The sequence below is a fragment of the Bombus impatiens genome, unplaced genomic scaffold (genome assembly GCF_000188095.3).
Source record: "Bombus impatiens unplaced genomic scaffold, BIMP_2.2 scf_0136, whole genome shotgun sequence".
Taxonomy (NCBI): domain Eukaryota; kingdom Metazoa; phylum Arthropoda; class Insecta; order Hymenoptera; family Apidae; genus Bombus; species Bombus impatiens.
Genome location: NT_176555.1, coordinates 1,563,376 through 1,585,158, shown reverse-complemented (window position 1 = coordinate 1,585,158; position 21,783 = coordinate 1,563,376). Strand labels below are relative to the sequence as shown.

General features: G+C 34.3%; 6 protein-coding genes across 15 annotated transcripts in view; 4 read left to right on the top strand and 2 right to left on the bottom strand.

Moving 5' to 3' along the window:
* The window catches only part of LOC100744169 (TSC22 domain family protein 1), a 103,962-nt gene extending 97,014 nt beyond the window's left edge, over positions 1-6,948 (top strand). For 2 of the 3 annotated variants that reach the window (XM_024365505.2, XM_012382019.3), the window contains 3 exons: positions 52-210; positions 644-998; positions 1,920-6,948. In XM_024365505.2, the coding sequence (XP_024221273.1) occupies positions 52-210; positions 644-998; positions 1,920-2,313 (908 nt within the window). In that variant the 3' untranslated portion in view covers positions 2,314-6,948. The remainder of the gene's footprint in view (positions 1-51; positions 211-643; positions 999-1,919) is intronic. The other variant, XM_033319159.1, reaches the window with a different exon arrangement.
* A 348-nt stretch (positions 6,949-7,296) lies between these two features.
* On the top strand, positions 7,297-9,329 carry LOC100744052 (queuine tRNA-ribosyltransferase accessory subunit 2). 3 transcript variants are annotated; one of them, XM_033319171.1, is made up of 7 exons: positions 7,298-7,576; positions 7,790-7,848; positions 7,910-8,059; positions 8,145-8,609; positions 8,671-8,873; positions 8,931-9,059; positions 9,143-9,329. In XM_033319171.1, exons 3-7 carry the CDS (start codon positions 7,949-7,951, stop codon positions 9,309-9,311), a joined length of 1,077 nt encoding a protein of 358 aa, XP_033175062.1. In that variant the 5' UTR covers positions 7,298-7,576; positions 7,790-7,848; positions 7,910-7,948; the 3' UTR covers positions 9,312-9,329. The 3 variants fall into 3 exon arrangements, with proteins under 3 accessions (XP_024221250.1, XP_033175062.1, XP_012237372.1); XM_024365482.2 differs by having other exon boundaries at positions 7,297-7,848; XM_012381949.3 differs by having other exon boundaries at positions 7,301-7,848; positions 8,934-9,059.
* Positions 9,299-11,871, bottom strand: LOC100747159 (ZZ-type zinc finger-containing protein 3). Of its 3 annotated transcripts, none has more exons than XM_012381954.2 (6): positions 11,758-11,871; positions 10,461-10,906; positions 10,235-10,391; positions 9,931-10,172; positions 9,730-9,855; positions 9,299-9,669 (listed from the first exon to the last, which is right to left on the bottom strand). In XM_012381954.2, the coding sequence occupies exons 2-6, from the start codon at positions 10,848-10,850 to the stop codon at positions 9,418-9,420; spliced, it is 1,167 nt and encodes a 388-aa protein (XP_012237377.1). In that variant the 5' UTR covers positions 10,851-10,906; positions 11,758-11,871; the 3' UTR covers positions 9,299-9,417. The 3 variants fall into 3 exon arrangements, with proteins under 3 accessions (XP_012237377.1, XP_012237374.1, XP_003487039.1); XM_012381951.2 differs by having other exon boundaries at positions 11,625-11,760; XM_003486991.3 differs by lacking the exon at positions 11,758-11,871 and adding an exon at positions 11,625-11,756 and having other exon boundaries at positions 10,461-10,930.
* A 165-nt stretch (positions 11,872-12,036) lies between these two features.
* LOC100746845 (b(0,+)-type amino acid transporter 1) lies at positions 12,037-16,127 on the top strand. Of its 2 annotated transcripts, none has more exons than XM_012381948.3 (3): positions 12,037-12,418; positions 14,493-15,791; positions 15,881-16,127. In XM_012381948.3, exons 1-3 carry the CDS (start codon positions 12,322-12,324, stop codon positions 15,940-15,942), a joined length of 1,458 nt encoding a protein of 485 aa, XP_012237371.1. In that variant the 5' UTR covers positions 12,037-12,321; the 3' UTR covers positions 15,943-16,127. The 2 variants fall into 2 exon arrangements, with proteins under 2 accessions (XP_012237371.1, XP_012237370.1); XM_012381947.3 differs by lacking the exon at positions 12,037-12,418 and adding an exon at positions 13,654-14,255.
* A 449-nt stretch (positions 16,128-16,576) lies between these two features.
* Positions 16,577-18,481, bottom strand: LOC100746726 (sorting nexin-16). Of its 3 annotated transcripts, none has more exons than XM_012381958.3 (5): positions 18,250-18,481; positions 17,688-17,972; positions 17,305-17,613; positions 17,099-17,226; positions 16,577-17,013 (listed from the first exon to the last, which is right to left on the bottom strand). In XM_012381958.3, the coding sequence occupies exons 2-5, from the start codon at positions 17,955-17,957 to the stop codon at positions 16,971-16,973; spliced, it is 750 nt and encodes a 249-aa protein (XP_012237381.1). In that variant the 5' UTR covers positions 17,958-17,972; positions 18,250-18,481; the 3' UTR covers positions 16,577-16,970. The 3 variants fall into 3 exon arrangements, with proteins under 3 accessions (XP_012237381.1, XP_012237379.1, XP_003487035.2); XM_012381956.3 differs by having other exon boundaries at positions 17,688-17,991; positions 18,250-18,478; XM_003486987.4 differs by lacking the exon at positions 18,250-18,481 and adding an exon at positions 18,058-18,078.
* Positions 18,482-18,734: 253 nt separating this feature from the next.
* Positions 18,735-21,492, top strand: LOC100746488 (conserved oligomeric Golgi complex subunit 6). The gene is made up of 9 exons (XM_003486985.4): positions 18,735-18,988; positions 19,074-19,348; positions 19,432-19,576; positions 19,641-19,852; positions 19,933-20,156; positions 20,218-20,609; positions 20,681-20,842; positions 20,924-21,085; positions 21,161-21,492. Exons 1-9 carry the CDS (start codon positions 18,911-18,913, stop codon positions 21,392-21,394), a joined length of 1,884 nt encoding a protein of 627 aa, XP_003487033.1. The 5' UTR covers positions 18,735-18,910; the 3' UTR covers positions 21,395-21,492.
* The last annotated feature ends 291 nt before the right edge of the window (positions 21,493-21,783 follow it).

Genomic DNA, 21,783 nt, shown 5'->3' with positions numbered 1-21,783 from the left:
GAGGACCGAGCGCTCACGTGGGACCTATATTCTTTTTTGTTTGTGTCCTAGCGAGTTGCTGTACCGTCGGTGTCGAGGATTCGAACGCTCAAGAAGCCGGTGGCCCAGGTGGTGGAGGAGGAGCTGGCGGTGGAGTGGCCGTTATACCCGACCGGCCGCCTCTCGAGCTCGATAAACTGCCACCTTATCACGACGTCGCTCCTAGCCCTGGTACGTATCGTTCCGAACCGATCAGAAATCCCGCCGTATCGTTACACGATAGCTTCGAATACTCTGTTTAAGTCAAGTTAAATAATTTGTCTCGTGGTTCGCAACATTCGTTTATGAACAATCTTTGAACGATCTACATTTAACGGCAACAGATTATTAAAATTCCTTGCTAGAGCTCAAATATTTTGTTATTCTTTCGGTATTATACCAAAAACTACGGAGTCTCGTAATATACAAATTTGATTATCCTATGCAAAGATCAATATTGAATATTAAGATGTTGAAGCTTAAGCGACTCGAGTAACTTTACCTTCCTGTTCTCTGAAACCGTGGATACTTCGACTACATACGTACAGTCGTTGGGTACTCGATAATTGACGTAAAGCAAATGAGAGATACGCGACTTGTATGGGTTGGTGTGATGTGATTCAAGGGCACAATGTGTGGTCGTGGTTAGGCTCGCGACGCGGCGGCGGTACACCGGGAGTCGTCACGACGCCTCTGTCGCTTCCGCAACATAGACGGGCGATGAATCTCCCTGTGGAGAATCACTACACCCACATGCAAACGGACGAGGCTCTCTACGCAGAACTGGACTCTCAGGCCGCGAGCTACGCGAGCGATCTCCAACTACAAATGAGAGGAAGCTCGACGTACGGTACAACTTCCGGCGGGCAGGACGACGAATACCACGAGCTAGACGCCGCGAGGTTACATCGTCATTACGGTGGAAGCAACGGGGACGAATCTTTGCAAAGGGACACGCTTCGTACACGTCACAGTAAAAGGTAAATTAATCTCTGTAATTATGTTTTTCGTGAAGTTACTTCTCTCGAGAGCTGTTATAGTCATCGTGATCGTTTTCTATCGGCAATAATAATCGCGCTGAAATACGCCCTCATGAATCTTCGAAGCACTTAACTTTAATAATTTCAATCTACAACCAGTAGTCAGCATTCCTTTCCTTTAATTGTTTTTGCGCATTAAAGCGGTACCATCTGTAATTAATTGCGTATTGATATTACACTATTCGACATGTTGTATTTCGGTCTTTTCCATTATCCATTATATATTTAACTTCGTGAAACAGTTACGACCATCAGATACCGCAAGATTTTCAATTTAACTATCGCGATTATATTTTATGGACGACTATTAAATGTTTATTTTTTGTGGCTATTTCCAGTCCAAAGTTTCCAAACGATATCGAAACCTGTCCTAGAAAGTCTCAGAACGATCAGTTTCATACGATTCCTCTACTCTCGAAGGACAAGCATGTGCGACTGATCGTAGGACACCGACGATGACATGCAATCTCCATGTATTACGGGAAATACACCTGACTAGAATGTACCGTTAGCATGCATAATTATCCTATTAATATGCATCTCCGTTGCTCGATCGAATCTAAATATTCGAAAGGAAACGGAACATTAAAGACTGAACCTTTGCAACGTTATCACAAATATATTCAGTTAATTATCCATATATTTATTATAAAAATAAACACGAAGCAACTCGTTTAACAGACACGTGCATATACTACGAGCATGTGTTAAATAAATTCCTTTTTATAATTCCCTGCAACACTGCCGGTTTAGAATTACGATGAAACCGCTTCTACGTCAATAATATCGATCGTATACCTATGTTTAATTAATCGATCAAGTTTTCAATGTTTAAGAGTCGCCGTAATACAATCTTTTCAGGTTACAAGAACCGGATTACGAAATGTACGAGAACGGACCGTCAACGCCAGTCCCGCCAGGTCAGATGCAACATCATCATCACCATCATCACCACCACAATCATCACCATCACCATCAAGACCTGCGGATCGGTAGCAGAAACGGTGACCACCCGTCGTATCAAAACACAGCGTACACCGGAAGCGACGCTGAACCGGATGGTCCAACTTTGAGCAGCGCGCCAAGCAGCGCCTACTACAGCGACCTGAGCTCGAATTCGGCGAATCAACAGATGCCTACGGCGGCGTCTTCTGGAAGCAGCACGAATCTGCATCTGAACCAACAGGGTCTAGAAACCCCTCAGTATCGTTTGGCCGCGATAAACGAGAGTTCCGTGCCTTCGGACTATATTTAGAATGAAATTTCTCCACTGTGAATTAACAACCAGTGAAAAGTTCTTTTTCGGATAATCGTGTTTCGATATTTTTTTCCACTTGTTGGAATAGTGATTCCGGAGCGTTTGATCGCGAAGATCGAAGACTGAAGCTTTGATCTGATGACGATCAGAACTCAGGAATATCTGCGTGGAATCGTGAAGAAAATAGATGATCGAGTGTATTACGTTGGATCAATGAGATGAGAAGAAAGAATTTTATGACAACGAAATTCGCGTCATCAACGCTTTGCGTGAAACGATAGTGCCATAAATATTATTTGACTTACAGTTCCACTTTCATTTCACATACTTGCAACTATTCGTCGGCTCTCGACGGTCGATACTGTCTTCAAGAATACATCGTCTGTTGCACTCAGAAGAGCAGAGTAATTCTCGCGCTATGTGAACCAAACTTGCGTAACGAAATTTTATATTACGTATATAATGTTGTTATTGTTCTTCTCTCAGGGAATGACCGTTCACAGAGAAAATTAGTCTGCGGACTTATTAATGATCCAATACGTTACGAGTATTAGCCTTATTATTGTAACGCGGCAACGGGACAATGGATTCGCGAGCGTTACTCGGTCTTCGGCAGTTTTGATCTATTGATCGAATTCGTTCGCGCACGCGAAACGAAAAGGTCTCCTCGAGAAGGCAACGGGAGCACGAAGCAGCGAATGCACGAAACCGATTGGAATGAAGTCGTTTCGGGGAACAGGTGTTTCGTAATTTGACGTTCGAGGGCTTTCAGTCAGCGCTCTCAACTACATCCGCTTTGCTTTTGCATTTCGAGCGAATGGCATGGACTGCTTCGATGGTATTCTCCTTTCTCTCCTGCACGATATCTTTTCTCTGGTGTTTCGAAATTCTTGTACCTTTTTCAAATAACTTCGACTCCTTCGATAGAAAGAATATTTGCCATTGAATTGTGCGAATATTTCCGTTACATTGCTTTGCATTTTTAACGTTCAATTTCTAAACTGAGATTTTAATAGGAAATCATTTTCACAAACTATCTCGTACTAATATAAGATTCTAATAGCTACGTATTAATTTCCTTGATTATCCGGATCAATTTTATATGAGACCAATGGATGTGTTGATATCTATAAACGTAAAACATAAATCATATCACGGATTTAAAAAATAAAATAGATATTACATCATGAGAGAACTCGTTTCAACGAGGGCGACTGTTTCACAGCATCGCGCGACAGTGTTCGCCACTGAATCGTTAAACAGGATTCGGGCGCTCCGTCAGGCTCAATCGTTTATCTTCGACCCTCGTTCGACCGCAGAATTAATTCGTTTCACCCGATTCGGCAGGACTCGTTTAATCGACGCCGTCGTGTTCTCTTAATTACCTTCCCTCGGACAGGCTCGATTGTTTCTTCGACAGAACACGAACTGGAAGAGACGTTTTGCATCGAGATTCTGCACCGCGCCCGCGTTTACGTCTTTCATTTGTATCTCACCTGCGCCTACCTGTCGCCACGAGATTACACTACACACCTTCCACGTTTACTTATCGCGTCATCCCTTTAACCAACGAAGCTCTTTTTTTTCTTACATTTATGCGAGTCTTCTCGCAAGCTTTTAATTAACATGAAAACTTAAGCGACCATTCTGTAAGTCTGAGTACAACGTCGTTAACATATCATAGACGTTTGTGGTAAAAATTCATACTTTTACAAGTGCGATTAATAATCCTGCTGTACTTCTCATTCTTTCTTCACGTTTCTTCAGATATCTTCTTTTTCTTTTGGAACGCCTTATAAATGTATAAACGTCCATAGTTCATTCGTTAAAATAAGCCTCTCAGAAGCTAAACCGGTCACTTCTTGTAAATTCTTGAATTTCATAAATTTCATAAATAATATAATTGATGTTCAATTTTCAAAAAACAGATGGTTTAACTCATAAGATCGCGTATCACAACGAAATGCTATAAATAACGGCAAGTTGTTACGTAGATTTAAAGAAATAACGTCCGTAACATCAATCTCTTGTACTGTTTAGTTTACGAGAATGATCAGTGCGACTTCTGAATGATTCAAATAAGGAAACTACCTACGCGAACTACACGCGAGAAAAAGAAGCTCGACAAATAGAGATAAGAGTAATGCATGTCAAGCGTCCATGACAGTTGCCACGTTCGCTGGAACTCCCGAAATGCGAAAAGTACATACTTTTTTTTCTCTTAATCGTCCGTGTATCCCGGTAAGCCAACGTAAATTACGTCAGTACTACCGTGAGCTCATAAATTACCGCGGCCCTCCGGTTCGTTGTACACAAAGAAAAGCGATGTTTCGTTGGCCGAAAAACCATTCCGCGGTGCGGAATCATTCACAGCTCTCTGCCACTTAACTATACACACCGAAGAGAACGCGGAGCGTGCAACAACAGATGCAACAATGCACTGCCTCGTGGCCACGCGATAATTAATTGCGCCCTCGCAGCCACAATGGCGATAGGGAGAGCCGGCGATGCTTGGCGCATTATTTCCCCGAAAAAAATCCCACGAACGCGGCGCGTTGTCGGATGGGTAGGCTCTTATCGTGGTCGTGTTACGCGAACAGGAACGGTATTATGGAATTCGTTGGTGCCTCCGCTTAATTAAGGCCCGATTTTCTCCGCCAGGATCTTCCGCATTTAAGCGACGAGCTTGTATCGGTCAAACTCGCGAGCGATTTGCAGCTGCGCACCAGCATACTTTTGTCTCCTTGCTTAACGGTTACTTAGGAGCATCTTCGAAAATGAAACGTACAAAACAACAAGCTTCGTTTACTTACGATATTTCCAAAAGTCTAGAAATTCTTCGAACTAAACGAAAATCTATCCGGAAAATGATTAAGAACCTTAAAAGCGTATTATCGTCTTGGGCGACAGTAAGAAAATCGACAGGATCATCAGGAGAATCAGCAGGATCGTGAGAATTTATCTTGTTGAATTGCCGCGAATTTCTCGATTGTCTCTTTACTCGATACAAAGACGATACGGAGAACGTGGCGAAGCACGCGTCTAGGATGCAGCGAAAGGAATACGGGGTCGTAAGGACGTTCGGACCCGCCCTAGCTGAATACACACTATCTTCGCCCCTGCTACGGGATATATAAATTATACATGTAAATATACGGGCGTCCGGGCCGAGAAAGATCGAACCGTGAGATATCGAGATATGTGTTGGCGACCCGCACACCTCGCCTCCTACTTTCACCTCTTTTTGCTCGTTTTCTACTCTCGTCTCCCTTCCAAAGGTTACGCTAGCACGCACGCATAAACTCACGCATCTACGTGCCTGTGGCGAATACCTTTGTCCCCGCTGCCACCGAAACGTCCTTATGCCCGCGTGCACGCATGCCGTTCCCGCTAATTCCTATGCATTTTTCGAATTACCGGTGAAATCACGGCAGACCCAGCGTTCCTCGTTCCCCGTGGCGTTCCCACACCGGAAAAATGTTCGTGGAATGAAACCCCCTGCACGGCTGAATTGTTCGCCGGCTGCTTTCAGCGCATCGCGTACTGTCCTCTTGAAACTCGATTCGCTGAAAACCGCCAAGAACTTTTTCACGAACGGACCAACGAATTTGCGAATAAAGTTTCTTAAACGAGAGCACTGTGAATCAATATCGTTATGTACAACCTGTAAGAAATCGTTTAATCGGATACTAAGTAAAGTGTCGCAGAAATGAAAAAATTCCGTTCAATCATTTATGTAATATTCTCTATAAAGTGGTGCAATACGGTGTGTTGAAACTCTTATTGCGTAGAGAACTATTACCGATCGATTAAAATCAAATGCATCATTACGAAAGAGACAGTAAACTAGCGGTTTATCTTGGAAACGCGATTTCGATCGCGACACTTTAAGGTACAAATCGTGGAGAATGGAAAAACTACGGTCGCCTTGTATTTATACTGGTAAACAAAAAACTGGTATTGAGATTTTATTGCACCAACGACAACGTTCCTGACACAAATGCACGATTTACTATCGAATTTGTATTTTCTATGTGATGTGATGTTTCTTGCCTATAACTTTTGTAACTATAGTGAGAGGATAAGATGTAATATAGCGATCTAGCAAAGTTCAATGCGAAAAATAATGTATAAAATCGAAACGAACGTGTGAAACTGTAAAAATAAGAAAATTTATAAGTTGCTTGTATTGTAATTAATGTTAATCTTATTATTGACATGAAACGGTGCTAAAAATGAATTGTCATACTTGCGATTAAATTATTTATATTTTCAAATTTCTGAAAAGATTAGAAATATTTTCTTCATTCCCTATCAAAGTTGTTACATGAAAATATCAAATTATTATAAACTTTCAGGAATTTTTATTGTAATGTTTGACAATTCTACAGTACAACAGAGTATTAAGTTTTCGTTTAGAATAAGTGCTGACGCGACTTGTACATAACGTGGCAAATTGTAAAGAAAGAAAACTATTTTATTTTCATGTATATAATCCTGAAGCGCTTGTGTGCATGAATAAACTTATTCTGTGCGCAATTAAGTCGACTATTGTGACCAATTTTTAAAGGCATTGCACTTTTTTGTATGTAAGAAATTGTACAGTGAATAAAGACAAATTCCATATCTACAGACAGCTTCTATCAATTAATAAATATGTTTTGCGAATTTTTTTAAATTATTACTAACAAAAAAAAAATAACATTACATTACTAATAATAGTACAGTTATTCTATTACAATTAATGTGTTACGCGCATTCCCGCCAGCTTCCATCCGATCAAATAGAAATCAACATAATTCCTATATTCGACTTATTAAATTGTGGAAAGCGTAAAAAACACTCCGATTTTCCTCCAGTCGGTATGTCAGAACTTAATTCAATTTAATGTCATATCTATACTACTCTTATTCAATGGTCTGGAGCCTATGTGTATTCACAGACAAAGTGCATAGTCGGTGATATATGCTCATACCACACATGGGATTACAGACGAGGTCGGTGATGGGAGTCATTTTTCACATTCTGAAATACCGACCTTGCGAGAAATCAAATTTGATTTGGATTTTAATTTTAATTCCTACCACTAGATGAGTTGTTATCTTTTCCTATGCTGAATCGATATTAGCGAAAATGTTACAAAAGATATGAGAGTTCGGTAGCCCCCGAACAATTTTAGCAATAGGGAATTGGATATTAGATCTATGTTACGTATTGTGTATGGTCGTACATCTGTTATATTATTGTACGTACACAATATATAAGTACGAAGTGTACAAACTTCGCTGGGTAGCACGTGAATTTATTCAGGTTATGTTACAATATAGACTCTAGTTATGTGATTGTACTAAATGATTAAAATATTTATTAAATTAACTTCCTTATGAATTGTAGTAAATGTTAATAACAAATAATATGAAATTCTCTACTAGTTCAATAAAATCTTGTGCTGCCCGTATTGGGACGTTAACAGAATTTGAAAGAATTCCTAATGCCATTTTTGAAACTCCTCTTGCTCTTATTTATACAAAGGTAAAATTTAATAATTTGAAATCTAACGGAAATATTTTATTTAACATTTTATTTTTATTAGGGAGGTTGTGTGCCGCATTTAACTAAGGATGTTTTTAAAATGGTTACTTCAGACCCACAAATGTTATCTGTTTCTCTGTCTTCCACGTATTTAATGCTGGAATCAATGAAGGATAATAATGTTAATTTTGCAAATTTTGTGGGTATGAAGGTACATACTGTCATTATACATTTTTAGTTACGTAAATTTTACTTATAAAGTTTTAAGTTTTATATTAAAAAGATATTTTGTTTAGGAGTACATTAATTTTGTTACACTACATGACCCAGCCTATACAACGCCTTCAGGTTTTCGAGAAGCTAATTCTATTCCCATATGGACAAGAGGTGGAAAACTTACATTAACACCCAATATGTATATGAATGTTATTGAAACATTTAAACCAGACATGTATGTTGCTTTGTGCGATGGAGATACTAATATCGATAGTAGTAAAAAAAGAGTATCAAATTCTGTACAAAATAGCATGACATTCTTTGATCAATGTTTTACTAAACATTCTTCATCTGAAGCATTGAAGTCCTCTGAAATATTAGGTGCAATTGAAGGTGGTTATGATAAAGGTGCTAGAACAATATCAATAAATTATTTAAAAACTAAACCTGTAATAGGATATGTGATTGATGGATTGCATAATAATGGACCAGATGTAAAGAATATACCATCAGAACAAATCAGAGAAATAGTACAACACACAATTGTAAGTTAGAAATCACCTATTATTATATATTGTGTTTCTTCATGAAATATACTTATTTCAGAATCTTTTACCTCCTGAAAAGCTTAAGGTATCAGTGGGATGTTGGAATCCCCTTGCAGTATTAGACCTTGTTGAATTAGGTACAGATATATTTGATACTTCATACCCTTATATAATTACTGAAAATTTAAGAGCTTTAACTTTCCTATGTGATCATGATGACTGTAATAATGTAGGTCATACAATATCATTTACAGAAGAAAGGTAATGTAAAACTAAATATATAATCATTTTTTCATTTTCATAACAAATATTTTACAGCAGATATGCGGATGACTTTTCTCCAATATGTTCTCACTGTGAATGTCTAGCATGTAAAAATCATACCAAAGCATATCTATATCATCTGTGTAATGTTAAGGAAATGCTTGGTACTGTTCTTTTAATGATGTAAGTTCTAATTACATACTGATATTGCAGATAATTAATTAATATTATTATGTATGAATATACGCATTGATTTATATTTTCAGACACAATGTACACCAATATCTCGAATTTTTTAAGATTATTCGAGAGAGCATAAAATGTGGCATTCTTGATGATTGCAAAAGGAAAATTAACTTAAAATTTAAGCAAGGCAATGTCGCTGAAGCAGATGAACCTACAGATATAAAAGAAACTAAATCTTCTAGTTCATAACACAGCTTTAAAAAAGTATTAATATTTAATGATGAATTATTTTTACATTCTACTTTTATAAAACTATGATATAATTCTTATTAGTATAGATTTGATGAAATAATAATTATTCAGGTAAAAAATTGGGATCTAAATAATTATAAGAAGAGTTACTGAAACTCTGTGGAAAGTAATCTAAATCATAACTTCTAGTATACAGAGGTGGTTTTATAGGGAGTAGTCTATGTAGCGTATCATGTAATGGTTTCTCAGCCTCTAATTGCGCTACAGCGCAATCACCACATAAATCAATTCCATTTTGGCATTCTGTGCAATGCCATCTTGTACCTGTTAGAGGATCTTCTCCACAAACTGAACACTGTAAAAATAAACCATTAAGCTTTAAATTCTTCTAATTTGCTCTAACACCTGTACATACCTTATATCCAACATGTTTATACACGGGAGACGAATTTTGTTCTTTCTCCATTTTTACTTGTTTTAGTAATTCTATATGCCTCAATTCAGGATTGTCATCAATAATACTATTTCCAGCATCATCTTCCTATAAATATAAATAATGAAATAAATGGTGGAAACTTAAATTTTCACTAGAGTACAGAATTGTAACAACACATACAGATTCTTCTGTAATTGCCTGTTCCTTGCTTTCATCAGGTATTGTAAAAGAAATATCTTGATGGGGAAAAAATGTAGAACGTCTAAATAATGAGTAGTTATTACGTTGATGTCTATGACCCATTCCTTTTTTCACATCTAATTTCATTTTGGGGCCTCGACCAGGTATAGGTAATCCAGCCCTTAAGAGTTTAATAAAGTATTTCTGGACTCTGCTAGACACTTGTTTTGGAGTTCTATTACCTATTAAAAAGAATAAATAGTAACGTACAAACATAACAAAAATGATATTCTTAATAATATACCTAAAGCATTAGCTATTTTAGTCCATCTTCTCATTTCTACATCCTCTGGTGGGTATTCAATTAAAAGTTCTTCTAATCTTCTTTGTTCTTCCACTGTCCATAATTGATTGAAGGTCTCTGGTTTACTCTCATCAAAAGCACGTCCTCTTACTAAAATCTAATTATATTCAAGTCAGTACATACGCATGTATATGAAATATATATATATATATATAACATAACATACTTTTCCATTCTCTTGTTCTGATTTTGTTTGTATGTGAGGCAAAATATGTCCATGCCTTGTTTGTGGTCTCATTCGCATATCAGGTGGAGCTACGTTATATTGTGCCCAATCAATATAAGGGATTTCTGCAATTTTTTGTGGCCCTGGTAATTCTGGTAGCTCACCATTTTGTATCTGAGCTACGAAAGATATTGGATCTTTCAATGCTTTAGAACGAATTGATAAAAGTTTGTCAAGATCTTCTATAGCTTGAACTCGTTGTGCTTCAAGAATAACAATTGTTTTTAAAAGAGTAGTATAATCTTTATTTCCTTTTAATGCTAAGTGATCAGATTCGAAATAAAATTCACTAGGCTCTTCGTCATGACATTTTTTTTCTTCGTCTTCCATCGTTACTTAATACTTAGTGTGCTAGACAGGTTATACGTACATTCACTACACGTTCACTGTAGCATATTAACCTTAATCATCTGTCAAACAAAATAACGAATAACGAGTAGAACATCAAATAAAATCAATGTAGATTTATTTATTCTAATTATTATTGCATTTTCAATGTAATGCAAATTTGATTTAGAATATAGACGATTGAGTGCAAAATAATACTGGAATATTTTCGCAAAATTATTTCAGAACGCATGCTCTTCGTTATGAACTCAAAAGCACGTGTTGTAAATATTAATTTAAATATAAATATTATATAAGATAAAATTGTGTGATATTATGTACCTTATTTTTATATTCTTTTTTTGCAAATATTTTAATTTTATTGCAATATATTTATATAAATTGTATTTTAATTATAAACAAGAAGTTGAAAAAATTTATAAACAATACATAAAAATTATTCAACGTTATGGATAAAAGTATTGTATAATATATATATAATACTGTATATTATATAGATATTAAGATATTAATATTAAGATATTAATTATAGATATTAAGTAATTCTTAAAAAAGGCCTACATATGCACGCCATGCGAAATGTATATATCATCCTTGCGTTTTTTTTTAATTTATTTTATTACAAATATACTTTCAATGAAATTATATGAGGAATAATACAAAGAATATTCCTAAGCGTAATTATCGGTGGAAGAGTATGGAAATAACGAGGCCACCAAAAAATGTGCGCTGAAGAGATACTTCCTATCGTATTACCATTGTTTCACGAACTTTGACTGGAATTCGAATTCCACTATCTTATCGAATAACTGTATGTAACAAAATCGAACAATACACTTCAAAATATGACTGATTACTGATTACCAAAAGATGACGCACGTGCCCCTACCGATATCTTTGGGTTTGTAAATTTTGTGTAAACAGTTCTTTTAACGTTTATCAATTATGAGGCAGTTATTCGTTGGTCGCGAGAGAAACGCATCTTGTCCACGGCAACTCTTCATGAAACGTAATCTTTTATCTAAGATATTTATAAGCTTTGTTTTTATATTTGTACGACCACTTTTAAACTCGTTTAATCTGATAGTTTAGCTACCGATCATCAAAGATATCGGTACCATGATCAGAGTACATAGTACTCTTATCAGGGGAACCAATGCACGCCTGTAAAAACAAGCGACTAGCTGACCCGCTAACACTTCAGTTTCGTTCTGGACATCTTCTGATAACGTCACAACTGCCTTCGATCCGGCTCTAAGGCACGAGGAAGCCGATTCATGCCTTCGTTACACCGATTGAACGTAGAGCCGATCGAAGGCGGTCTAAAAGTCAGACGTACAGCTCGCGCGATGTATATTTGAATTCAAAAAGAAAACGTTTTGATATAGTGCTAGTGAATTGGATAATACGTGGTAATCGGTACTCGTTAAGAATTTAGTTGAAGCTTGGCAAAATGGGACAAGTCGAGGAAAAAGGAAATGAAAGAATTGCGCTAAAACGAGAGCTAGGTCTTTTTAGCGCAGTAAGCATCATCGTGGCTGTTATGATCGGTATGAAACCAATATAAAAGCGTGACATTAAATAACAAGTATTTTCTTCCGGTACCAACACAAAATTTGTTGTATAGAGTCAGCCGGCAGAAATTATTGATTGTACTCTTTTTATTTTCTTCTTTCCTGCACTCTTGACATAAGTTAACAGTTTAATCAATTCTATTCGATTTATTAATGAATTCGTCAGATAATTTCCGAAGGTCAGAAATGCGGTATGCATTATCAGCATATGTTTTCTATATTCTACTTACATAATGAAATTGCAATCCTTTCAGCATAAAATGCTCGAACAGTGAACTTTCATATAGATAGAATTTCGTTGATACTTGTCATTCGGCATTAATATTTTTTTAAGTAATGTTTAAGAGTATTTATATGTAGAAGGCATATTTAAACCATCCTATTATGTTACAATACAATATTTAACATAAAAATGATATAAATGCAAAATTTGTTTGAAACATAAACTGCGAGAACGATTACGCGATAAAACTTTACTATGTGCAAAGGTATCACCACATTTGAACAGATAATAGTAAATTAAATGTTAGTGTTAGTGTATTTTAAAAATGATAACAGGTGTTACCGTCTGAATTTATTGACGAATGTACAACACTCTCGTGATCGTTTCTAAAGATACTTCGCTCCTCTCATCTTGTCAATTCTTGATACGATCGATATAATATCATAAAATGAACTATGTACATTTCATCTTTAACGTTTTGTTACAAATAATATTTATCTTCGATTTAGCCGATATTAATGTAATAATTAATAACGAACAACAATTACGACATTCAAAGAACGGCAAAGGTCCAATAGAAATCCAGCAGCAATAGAAATCCCTTTGACAACCGAACACATGTTAAGAATAGTTGACTGTAATTGCATTATTGTGTGGGCTTGAATAAGCTTAAGCTTTATACTTACGGCGATATAACGTATCTGCTTCAATAGCCATTCAAAGCTTTGCCCGATACTTTCACATAGTGTTCCTTTGACGGGAAGAGTTATTTTTTTAATCGCTTAAGTATTCATTAGTTACATCGGCTATTAGATTTCATTTGATAATTGCATGATTTTATTATATGCTATGATGTAGCCATTATAGTTAACTATAGTTATTTAATGTTGCATTGTATATCTGTATATATCTTACTTGACTTCACTAGCTTTTTAAGTAAACATTAGCTTAAAAAAGTATTTCCAGCAAGTATTCCATGCGAATTTTAGAAGTTTTACAGAAATATTTTTCGAGTTCACAAATAGAATAAGTGTACTTTAGCCTCGATATTTATCTGTACCATTTCAGTACAATCATATGAAGCTCCTCAAACAATATCTACATTACCCTGGTATAATCCAACCAATCTAAGTTAAAATCGTATTAGTGGAAATTGAGAACAAATATACACATGGTCTACATATTGCAGTCTCTTTTAGATTAATCCTCAATTCCTTCTGCTTGAAAGTCAAATATAGTTATATGTTGTATTTTTGCACAATAAGAAATAAAACCTGACGTAACGTTTTGGTAATTACGGGCAGAGCTTTGACGCGATTACGAATCAAGGGGGTTAATCAAGGTTAATTGCTGACCCACGCGCTCGAGTATTACGAGGCATCTTCTTTGCAGGCTGACAAATCTATCATACTTACCATTTATCTATGAATATAAGATTACTTTTATCATTAAAATTTGGTCTACAATTTATAAACCAAATAATATTTTATACCGTTAAAATGGTCGAGATTACGAATTCCGTCGTAACTTCTGAGCTATTTATATCTCTACGCTGTACAAATAGAATAAAAAAGAAGAGTTCTTTTAAATGTAAGGAAGTTATGTTGCTTGTATTTTATTTTTCTTTCAAAGTACATTATATTATTTCATATGACCATGACTCTTACTACATACATCGTATAGAGAAACCAATTAGTAATAAACTGATAACAGTTACTCTGATAAGGATCGATCTTATTTGTTTCGTAAATATTACTTTTACGTTATTGTTACAAATGAAATTACGCGTGATATTCGTTTTAATCAAGGAATTATTTTTCTTTCAAGGTTCTGGAATTTTCGTGTCTCCAACCAGCGCTCTCGAAAGATCAGGATCCGTTGGATTTTGTCTAATCGTTTGGACTACTTGTGGCGTTCTGTCTCTACTAGGGGCTCTCGCATTCGCCGAATTAAGTACAGTCGTACCACGATCTGGAGCTGAATATGCATATTTTATCGAAGCTTTTTCGCCTTTGCATCGGTATGCCGGACAGATACCAGCTTTTATATGTTCTTGGGTTTACGTATTACTATTACGACCTGCAGAAGTGGCGGTAGTTATGTTGACATTCGCTGAGTATAGCGTACAACCGTTCTCCGGATATTTAAGCAATCTTCCTGAAGAATCAATGCTTAAATTGAAAAAGCTCATAGCAATCTTGGCTCTCGGATTGATCACATATATCAATTTAACCAGCGTAAAATTATACGTGAAAGTTCAAAATATATTCACCGTATGTAAAGTAGTTGCGTGCATTTTCGTAATCAGTGGTGGAATATGGTGGTTATGCACCGGTCATACGGAATTATTGAAGAAGCCGTTTGATGGTACTACCGATTCGCCTGGTAACGTGGCGTTAGCCTTTTACAGTGGATTATGGGCTTACGACGGGTGGACTTCCGCTGCAATCGTTACGGAAGAGATCCAGAAGCCGGAAGTTAATATTCTTAGGAGCATTCTAATTGCGGTTCCCTTGATTACCGTTTTATACGTTTCGATGAATTTAATGTACATGGCTGCCTTAACGATACCGGAAATGGTAAGCGCACCAGCTGTAGCAGTTCTCTGGGCGGAAAAAGTTCTGCCCTCCTGGTTGAGCTTTGTAATACCTGTGGGTGTTGCTTTATCTACTTTTGGATGCAGTCTTAGTATTCAATTTGGTGTATCCAGACTCTGTTACGTAGCCGGAAGTGAAGGCCACGTACCCAGAGTCTTTAGCTATGTGCATATTGCGAAAATGACTCCATCTGCAGCAGTAGCGTTTCAAGGATTGCTTACGTTATTTTGTATGCTTTTGGGAGATATTATCGCACTTATCGAATTTGCAAGTTTCTTGACGTGGGTATTCTATGGACTTGCAATGTTGTCGTTAATAATTATGCGACGAACGAAACCAGATGCATCCAGACCGTACGCAGTACCAATTCTGATACCATGGCTGGTATTGCTTGTTTCTATCTTCCTGGCTGTAACACCGATCGTACACGAACCCTCACCCAAATACCTGTTTGCACTGCTATTTATTCTTGGTGGTATTGCTATCTACCATACGTACGTGTACAAGAAAGTTAGAAGTATTTTGGCAAGTGAGTATTGCAAAAAAAAAAAATGTTTCAAAGCATTTTTAATTATTTTATTCTGTATTACTAGTAAATTTTTACTTGTTGCTTTTCAGTGAGAATCACATACTTGATCCAAGCATTATGTCTAGTTGTTGCTCCAGATAAAGAAAACTGATGACATTTCATTTCATACCTAATTGTACATATCGTAAGATCATTTTCGTTATTAATATGGCTTAGGTTGAAATATATTTAATAACTCATTTAAGAGATTTAGACTTTGAACAATAATATAAGTCGAAACATAGAGAAAGATACATTGTATTATATAATATTAAATAACAGTTTTATTCATTTTTATTCATTTTCATAAAAAAAATTCCATGTTTCTATAAAATTAATAATTAGTTTAAATATGTAACAAATTTTTATATTTGTGCAGTATTGTAAAGCATTTTTAACATAACTACGAAGATATAATAAATATCGACTATAGCACAGAATTGAATAAAATAATTTAATTGTATAATAGTGTAAAACATATTTAAAATGTAAATGTCGAGTATTTATTATATCTTTACATACTTTATATATCACAATAATGTAATATCAAATTCTTTAGTAACATTGATATTTTAATATTATGACAACAATAAATATTATTAAAGTTAATTATAACTTGTTAAACGTAATAATTGCTCATTTCATGTAAAGTACTACAAAATATATAGAATTTTATAAAACACCAAAGATTAATATACTTTGGCATATATTCATAGTCAAGTTTAGTAACATTTACTATTAGTTTACTTGTCAATTTTAAACTTTGACTACAGAGTATGGTGACATATACAAATGTTTATCTATTAGAATTGTAAGGCACCTCTATAAGGCTTTTTGTAATTACCATGTAAATTTTATGCTAAGCAAGCTCAGTGTACTTATTATATTAAGGAATCTTATACATATCACTTCATATAAAAATTAAGTTATTTTGTATAAAATAGAACAAAAATAGAACAAAAAATGCATGACTGAACGGATGAAATATGCTACATGCACTTTTAACAAATCGTAAACACATAACAATTACTTATATTGTAAGAATTTAAACAAAGATAGTAAAACTAAAATTGTCTATTTATACCAGTCTCTGTGTAATAAATTTTATCAATATCATATAACAAAATAGTTCATAAGAAATTATGGCTGAGATGCACCACATTTTTGACAGGTTTGTCTTTCACTGAAACATTAATTTAACACTCCAGATATTTGATGTTTATTATAAATATCATTTATTTATGGTTGTATCTAATTATAGCATTTACCTCAATATTTGATGTAACTTTTTCCGAAATTCATTGCATAAAGCTGTTTCAGCTGCAAGTGCAGCATCTCTTTCTCTTAATTGCTGTCTTAAATGATATATAGTATCTTCTAATGCTTCAAAAATTGCCTAAAGAAAAACAAAATACTTTTCCTTTTATCTATCTTTTAACAGAAGAAATTAAAAAATTGTATAGAGTATATTTACTCTAGATTCTTCTGCTGTGTCAGATAAAGCAGGTGGCTCATCCAAACAGAAGAATTCTCTGACACATGCAGTTCCTATGAGAAGAGGACTGCTTAATATTCCATTAACAAATGCTTGAAGACCCCGTATTCTTTCTTCTAGGAAACTTGGAGCAAAATTATCACCAAGCCACTTTTTCCTTGGTAAACTTAATTGAGAAACTGGAATTTTCTGCCTTCTTAATTGTGATAGTAAACGAACAAAATCTGTGTACCTTCTAAATACAAACCAACAGTCTCCGTTTTTTAATTCCACTCGTAATTTATAAACCTAAAAAGTACATGTTATATGAAGACTATGTATATAAGATATACAATACAGAACAAGTTTTTAATTTAACTAACCGTAAACCTAGCTCTTTCTTCCATAACTTCATATCCAACAATTGGTATTCTTACATCATCACTAGTTAGTGGAGGATGTAAAATATCGGAATTTGCATTATCATTATTAGGATAATTAAACCTCTGTACAGTAAATGAATTTGAATGCCCAGATCCATCAGAGTCTGGACTATCCAGTACTCTTACAGTGCCTGATTGAGAACCCCTTGCTTTACTAATTGCAAGTGTAACTTCACTAATACATCCCACACCAGATTCTGACGTGGACATTTTGCCACCAACAAACTAAATGAAACCATGCATACTTAAAAAGAAATTAAGGCCAAATTATTATAAATGCACACAATAAAATAAGAAATAGCATGCTTACATACATAAAGAAAATTAATGATATAAATATATAAGCCAATTCCTAAATAGAAAAAAATCAAAAAAGACAATGTGTAAGAAACAACAAGAATAATAATCTAATATTATAATGACATGCCAATTGTGAAAATTCCCATTTGAAACCTTAAAATTAACATCATATGTATTATTTTGTGTTAACTAAAACACTAACCTCAATATGAATAAACAATATAGTGTTTTATTCTATAACTTTCTATCTAAACTATATTTATAATATAAAATCATATTCCGTAAATCTTTCATTTCACTAAAATATTACATATTTTATAAATGAAAATTCATTTAATGAACAGAAAAGCGCGGAACTGATATGACATATTGACAGTTTGCAAATATACCCTCTCCGCGAAATTGGAGTAACTTAGATGGTAAACTAGAATGATAACGGTAACACAATCAGAATTTCTAATTTGCCGCCGACTAACAAGCATTTAAAATGAACATTAGTACATAACTTTAAATAAACAAATAAATAAAATAGTTTCTATGAAATTTCTATTTTAATGGGCATTTTATTTTGTTAATATTATTTTAATATTTATAATTCTAGTAATTCTAATTTGACAAATATTATATTTAATAAGTAATTTAAAAACTAAAATTTTCGAACCTTTACATCTTCGAAAGCTAGATTTTTATCACCTTACAGAATTTACGTTGTTGTACGATTGTACGTGTGATTAGAGTAATGAGTACATGTTCTATGTGTTTTATATACGTAGCTATGCATGTACTTTTGCTACGTGACATTTCTGAAATAAATAGGCTATATATCTCGATGAATTTGATTGTAAAAAAGTAACCTATTTAAAATGAGTGAAAAAAATACTAATACTACGTTAGTTCGAAGGGTGAATAAATTACTTGAATCACGAGTAGAGCATGACAAGGTATTTATATTATACTTTGTTGTAATTGTTACTACTTGCATTAATAAAATATAAACATTTCATTTAAATTGTTTTTCCCTTTTAGGATACATTAGAAGCCTTAAAAGAATTATCCACATTCTTTACAGAAAATACATTAAGTTCTCGTAGAAATTTGCGTAGTAAAATAGAAAGAAGAAGTCTTGCAATAAACGAAGATTTTTTATCCGCTTTTAGGGAAGTAAAATCTTCTTTAGACGACATATATCAAGATGTTTTAGCTATGAATACTGCAGTTCAATGTATGACAAATCGCTTACAAGCTACAAAAACACAGACATCACAGCTTATTGACCAAACTGCAAAACTTCAGAATAAGAGGTACATTTATTCACTGAATAGTTATCAGGATTAAATTAAATTTTATGCAAAAAAATATACATAAAATATAATATAATTTTTAGCCAAACTTTATCTATGCAACAAGAGGTTGCAAATGCATTTATTAAAAATTTCCAACTGACTTCATCTGAACAAAGTATTTTACATGGTTCTAGCAAGGAATCACCTATTACAGAAGAATTTTTTTCTGTTGTTAACCGTGTTCAGGTAAGATAAGTAAGAAAAAACTTTCGTCTAAAGATGAATCAATAACAACTCTATTAAATTACAGGAGATTCATAGCAGTTGTAGAATATTAATGCAATCAGGATATCAAACGTTAGGGCTAGATATTATGCAAAGAATGACATTGTTGCAAGAGGCAGCTCTTGAAAGACTATATAGATGGACACAGAATCAATGTAAACATATTGAAAATGAACGCTTAGCACCATTATTAATTAAAGCAATGAATAAATTGCAAGATAGACCAGTTCTATTTAAGTATGCATTTAAAATCTAATAAGAAACCTAGCATAATTTATGTTAAATGAATCTATATTTATTTGTATGTATTTTTTTAGATATATTTTGGATGAATATTGTGCAGCTAGAAGAACTGCTTTAGTAGGTTCTTTTATCGATGCTTTAACATTGGGAGAAGGATATGGTAGTACACCTAATCCTATTGAAATGCATGCAAATGATCCTAAAAGATATATTGGTGATATGCTTGCTTGGCTTCATCAAGTTATTCCTGTTGAAAAGGAAAATATTCTTACTTTAGTGAAAGGCTGTAATAAAACAGGTATGAACTAAGTGATTGCCTTTGTACTTCTACTTTTCTTAGCTTTTATTACACATTTTAGATGTATCAGACCAGATTAAGCAATCATTAAGTAATATCACAGAAGGACTTTGTCATCCCTTAAAGTCAAGAATAGAAAATGTTATATCTATGGATGCACCAGCAGCAATATTATATTCTGTTACAACTCTTCTTAGATTTTATCAGATGATAATTCAGCAAGTAATACCAGATAGTATCTTGGATTCAACATTGAAAGATCTACTAATATTAAGTGAAAAAAGTTTTCTAAGTAGACTTCAAAAGCAGACGCGTATTGCACTCGGTGAACGTGCAGAACCACCAGGAAATGACTTAGTACCTGCACCATCTGTTTCTAGATTACTGTCACTTCTTAATGAAATTCTTTCTGTAGCAAGTATTGCAGAAGATAGAGAGAAAGACATGCTACAGGTCTGTATCAGCATTTAATAGCTTTATAAAATCGGTATTTGAATGAAATTCTCATACCACATAATCCGCAGATAGTATCATGCATTATTGACCCACTGTTACAAGAAGTTAATGAAACAGCATCAAGATTACCTACAGTAGACATGGCTGTATATCTTTTAAATTGTATGCATCAAATACAGTCTACTTTAGCACTGTATGAATATATGGATCAGAGATTAGAAAGATTACAGGTGAAGACTACAATTGATGTGTTCTAATTTACGAACTTTTTATATATTTTATATCGATATTGATAAAATGACATTTTTCAGGCACAATCTGATGCACAAATTGATACTCTTACATCAGAACAAGCCAGTTCATTAGTGGCACATTTGAATCTTGGTCCAATTTACACTATTTTGCAAGGTCATGAACAAGGTCCATTGTCTTCCATTCCTGGAATGGATCCCCTAAGTGTAAAGGAGTTTACTGTATGTAACTATTACTTCAATACTGTGAATGAAGGATAGGGATAAATTTTATTCTAAGTTTTTAATGTGTTATAGAACAAATTGGAAGCATTTTTAGTGATGCCAGATGTATTATTGCTGCCACAAATGAGTTTGTTACAAAGTAGTAATCACCGTTCAATCACCCAAAAACGTTCTTTTGAAGTAATTGGAGCAATCTATAAACAATTATATGAAGCGTGTCACAATCCAAAGAATTTGTACCAAAATCCAAACAGTTTATTTTCAAGAACTCCCGAGGATCTTTTACAGACATTAATTTCAGTTTAAGTGTCCATCAGGAAGATATTTTCTAAGTATAATTATACAAAAAGTTAAATATGTAAATACAAAATTGTACAATAATTTTTAATAAATTTAATAAATTATATAAAGCTTTAATGTTTTTATTCCCATAAAAAATGTTTAGTGGAAAGATAATAAGAAAATATATTAATTTAACATGGTTACTTTTACATACACCCATATTACGTTTCATTGTTTTCGATTTTATTTTTATTATTCCTACAAGGTATAAGCAGAGTATAAGTTTCCACACAGTTACTCGTTTCATTGTCTATCGGAATCGACTAATGAATAAAGGCTGTTTCACCGAGCTGACATAAAAGTGATATCGTGAACACACCTTTAGCGATAGCGGTGGCAGTACAGTGCGCGCG